At 40.4% G+C, this 5,104-nt stretch overlaps 1 protein-coding gene across 1 annotated transcript; it reads right to left on the bottom strand.

Moving 5' to 3' along the window:
* Positions 1-3,051: 3,051 nt before the first annotated feature.
* Positions 3,052-5,104, bottom strand: nek12 (NIMA-related kinase 12). Its single transcript, XM_085788751.1, has 2 exons — positions 3,924-5,104; positions 3,052-3,345 (listed from the first exon to the last, which is right to left on the bottom strand). The coding sequence occupies exons 1-2, from the start codon at positions 5,005-5,007 to the stop codon at positions 3,158-3,160; spliced, it is 1,272 nt and encodes a 423-aa protein (XP_085644877.1). The 5' UTR covers positions 5,008-5,104; the 3' UTR covers positions 3,052-3,157.

Genomic DNA, 5,104 nt, shown 5'->3' with positions numbered 1-5,104 from the left:
TGAGACTTATCTCAGTGAAACTGAGTGAGACAAAAGTCCAATCTCCTTGTGCAACTTTGGGACCCACAATGAGTCAGTCAAGTGCATTGCCATTGAAATTAATTTCCAAACATACAAAGTGCTGTAAATATTCTCAAGTTTGGTCTTTTTTCATGTGAAAGCCTTATTTCCCGAAGAAGCTCACACAGCTTAAAATGACTTCAGGTAAGTGCTGTTGTAAGCAGAGAGATGAGAAAAGATATCATCACAAGCAAAGACCACAGTGTAATTTGATTACACCCAATTTCTTTAAGTATATAAAAATTACCAAGTTTCTTCCTAAGGTTACCTGAAGCACCTCACATGCAGATCATGACTCATACTGTCTAGTGTGGATGTGGTTGCAACAATTGTCATCATGGAAGTTACTTGGGCTGCTTTTGTCTGTTAACACCATCAATGGATGCTAAATGAGTGTGCAGGCGTGAATTTGTGGATGATTTAGAGCAACATCATTGTGTACACAGCAGGGGAATTACCAAGGTTTTGAATCCGGCTGTTCAGGAGTATCAGCGTCTGACTTATTTTGACAAACAGTTTCTAGGCACTGATGCCTTGAAGACCCCCTGTCCCACCCTAACCCTGACCCCACACCACAGGCAGACACAGTTCATAATGGTTTTGTTGTTGTGACGTCTTCAAAGTGAAAATTTCCAGCAAAATTCGTTTTGACTAAACCTTTCGATTCTCCTCCAAAGTTCTCAATCAGCAGATAACTTTCTCTACGCCCAGAGCCACAGCTGCCCCGGCTTTAGGGGTCCTGTGACCTCTTGCCCCCATTTATTAATCCATCCATGACGATGCCTGTGGACAAAACAGAAATTGATGTGTGGTGCTTGCCTGATATATGACATCACCATCCCAAACGAGATCGCTGATGGTTCAGGTAGTTGGATTTTCTGCTCATATGGGGAACCATATGGGGAATCATTCTTCACCCATTAACGAGGGAAAAAATCTTTGCCGATACATCAGTATTGGCTTATGGAAATTTGTTGTGTCTCAGTGTGTCAAAGTGGGACCTGTATGATGTATTGCAAGTAAATGTAATGTGGGTGAACCTGAGACTGCTGACTGCTTAGTGTGGAAAAACTTCGGTCAACTCATGAGAGATCGTGTGTTGATAAAACATGAATCTTACATTTCCGCTGAGAACACTGAACGTTGAGCTTGCCACATTCAAAGCTTAACATTTCCACATCATTACTGGATTTTAAAGCTGTGTACCCAGAAACTGCACTACTGTAAATATGTTAATGTTAAAACATGATTCCTGTAAAGCCCTTCTTCACACCTTACCTGTCATGACAAATCAACAATCTGAGTAGGCTACATACTGTATTTGTTTTAAAAGCCAACATTTTCTATTCACCGTAACTGTTAAGGATAACAACTTCAAATGATGAATAGTTTGTTAAAGAAAAGAAAGAGCAGAAAAGGATTAAAATTATGTCATTGTATATTACATACCACAAAATACTGTTTCCTGTCACAGGCAGAGGTAGAAGCCACAAGGTATTTAGATTATTATGTGGATACTATAGATGGTATCGTTGCCCCCTGGAGACAAAAGCCATGGTCAAGTTGTAAACCATAGGTTGGTAAGTTAATCACAGTTAGTTATGAATTACAAAGTAGTAACATTCATGGTGATAGATCGCTATGGGCAAAAAAACAAACAGTGATAGAAAACATTTTTTGTTAGCAATGTTTATTTTTCACTTGTCCGTATCTCCACATTACTGGACAATATTTGTGAAATTACAGGGAAAAAACGGACACATCAGGCTTAAAGGGATACTTCACCCAATTCAATTTATATGCCTCAATTTACTGAAGAATTTTAAGCCTAAATAACACTAAAACAGTTGTGGTACAAAAAAATTCACCCCCTATTTTAACTATGACTTTTTAAGTTGGCTATTTTAACATGGGGGTCAATGGAGAATTACTCACTTCTGGTCCCAGGGTGTAAACTACAATCTGAGGTGCTCTTGAGCAAGGCGGCAGCTAGTTGCTCCGGTTGTACTGGGAAGTTTTAAACAAGAAAATTTCCATTTTGCAAAGTTGAGTTTTTCCAGCCACCAGTTACCATAGCTGAGCTATTAGTCCCGCTCGCTTACTGATCATATCCTAGTTCCATCTGCTCATGGAGGCAAACGTACAGATTCCCATAAAAACTAGTTATAGCTGTTTAGATTGTGTCTCCTTATGTAAAACATTAAGTCTGTCAGATTTATTTTATTTTTTGGGACTATTTATTAATTTACAGTGTCAGTTTCTGAATGTGCCTCTTATTCTAGGTGTGATGAAATAATATCTTTGTGGAAAGCTGCTTACACCACATATTTCCTTTGTGGACATAGCTGTACGCATATTCTTGACTTAATCTCATTTTGAGTCAGAGATAAAAACTCAGTTGCTTCATTTCAAATGTTTAACCACAATGTTGTGTAACAAAGACAAAAACAAAGGTGGGAAAAAAAACGGACAGGAGAAACTGACACAATGAAACCCTGATATATGCAAGTCATCACTGTGAAATGTAATTTTGATCCTTACTTAAAATAAAGATTGATCTTGACTAATGTATGCTTAGTTTGTTGACTCTCCTAGCTTACACTTACTTAATACAACCTTCTGGTGAGAAACATGCCTGGCTCAGGAGGTAGAGCGGGTTGATTACTAACCAGAAGGCCGATGGTTTGAGTGCCTCATTCATTCACTTTGTGAATGTGAGTATTATTTATAGAGGCTCCACAAGTACATTTCATTGCGTACTGCACAATGACAATAAAGTCTTTGAATTTGAATGTAATTTAAATGGCTGACATGAGTTGTCTAAACACAAGTTATTTTTAGCTTAAACAATTTAGAATTAATGATGTACTTAACATGTTAATTTTGAGGCAATTGGTTTCCAAATTACATTTTTCAGTGTAGTTTTTAATCTGGGTGCAATTTTTTTTAAATAATATAAGCCTTACAATGTCTCATGGTGTCTAATAAATGTACAGTGAGGCATTTATTTTACTTGACAGATATTTAACTGGTCCATCTCCAAAGGTTACATTGTGCTCCACTGCAATGTTCATGTTTTGGGGCTCTTTAAATGTTTTTAACCCTTTTCCTTCAGTGCTTTCAGTGTAACACTCAATCCTCCAGCATCACGGAGCTGAAACACTTCCTCCAAGCCATCCTCGTCATGTGGCTGCTGAAGAGCATCAGTGTCGACAAAGTCTGCTTCACTGTCATCATCTTCCCTCTCCTCATCTTCCTCAAAGTCGTCTGGATAATCATCTTGTTCTGAAACACCAAACAAGTCTGTTGAGTGATTTGTCATACCTCAGAAAAGTTTACAAGAATTTAGGGCCTATATTTTATTTTATTTTTTACCATTTTTACAAGCTCATATTGTCTACCAAATTATCACCAGAATGCTAAAAAAGGTTACTATCATAATTTACATACAAAAAGCTTGTGGCGTGCATAATATTTTGGTTAGGCTATATATTTACATTTTTTTCATTATTATGTTCAGTAAAAACTATGAGTCAAAAACTACGAGTAAAAACTATGAGTCAAAACTATGAGTCGGGCCAGAGTCAGACAGTCTCTAATTGTTTGTTTTCTCTGACCAAAATTTTATTTCAAGACTCAAAGTGGTCATATTAAAGTTCACTTTGTTGACTCACTCTGATCCTGGTAGGGGAACCACTTAACAAAAGTGTAAAAAAGAGTGTGCTCTTTCTTTAGCATACATTTGAATGCACTTTTTGTTGATAGCACTGGTGCTTTCACAGATGTGATTCCCCCTGAACCTTTTTTTTTTTTTTTTAAGATGCTTGTTTATATATATATATATTTTTTCAGCTCAATTTTACCAGTGTGTTCGGCTGAATCACTCCTCATTGGAGACCTGCAGTGTTCAATGTGCTCCTCTCCAGAGGACAACGTCTCATCCTCATCGAAGTCTTCGGGATAGCAGCAGTCACACTGGGTGTGTCCTCCAACACACAGAGCATCACAATCTTCCTCCTCCTCATTGCTCAGGCTGTCCTGCATAGTGTGAATTTTCTCTTTCAACAAGTGAGATTGACCGAGAGCATGTGGCCCTGTGTTGCATTCAGCCACTGGAGCACAGTCAGTCTCTGTGTTTGTGATATTCCTTAGGTGATCCTGCACATGTGCACTGCTCAGTATGCACGCCGCACTTGGCCTCTCTTCTGGGTTGAGGCAGAGCATCCTCTTTACCAAAGATGAGATACTGTCTGAGTATGTGTCAGGCACGGGATCGTACTCCCCTTTGGTGATCTTGTACAACAGACTGAGGAGGTTTGTGGCTGTAAATGGGGCTCTGAGGGCACAGATCTCGTAAAGCAGACAGCCAAGGGCCCAGATGTCGGACTTGGAGCTGTATGGGACATCCTGGCAAAGCTCGGGACTAAGGTAGCTGGGTGTCCCAACACATGTGGATGCCATATCAGCTGTGTTGGTCATTACTTTGGATATCCCAAAGTCCCCTAACTTCACCACACCTTGCTTTGTTAGCAGCACATTAGACGTTTTGATGTCCCTGTGCAGTATTTTAGCAGTGTGTATGTAAGTGACAGCCATAGCCACCTGCACAAACCACCCCATCACAGTGTCCTCTGTGAAAAACTCCCCCGGTGTCCTCTGTTTCACTTCGTCATCCAAAGTCCCACCGTCACAGTAGTTCATCACAATGTAAATAAAGCCGTCATCCGGGTTTACAAAGGCATCGCTACATGTGACTATGTGGGGATGCTCTAGCCTCCTGATGATTTCCGCCTCTTGGAGAACAGCCCTCCGTGATCTCGCTGACCGTGCCTCCTCCACTTTCACCCTCTTCACGGCGTGCAGGCTCTTCCGCTCCACATGCCTCATGAGGAACACGTCTGCCGCTCCCCCCCGACCCAGACACAGCACCTTATCGTACATCTCCATGCTTTGAACTGAAGCAAAGTTCAAAAACAGCTTCTTCTCGCCACCACACAAGACACCTGTCAGTACCACACGGTCGCACGGTCGGTTTGTGTTCAGT

This window comes from Trachurus japonicus, chromosome 10 (assembly GCF_045865225.1).
Source record: "Trachurus japonicus isolate A0001 chromosome 10, Traja_1.0".
Taxonomy (NCBI): domain Eukaryota; kingdom Metazoa; phylum Chordata; class Actinopteri; order Carangiformes; family Carangidae; genus Trachurus; species Trachurus japonicus.
Note: the sequence above shows the minus strand (reverse complement) of the source record. Positions and strands in the feature narration are given on the sequence as shown.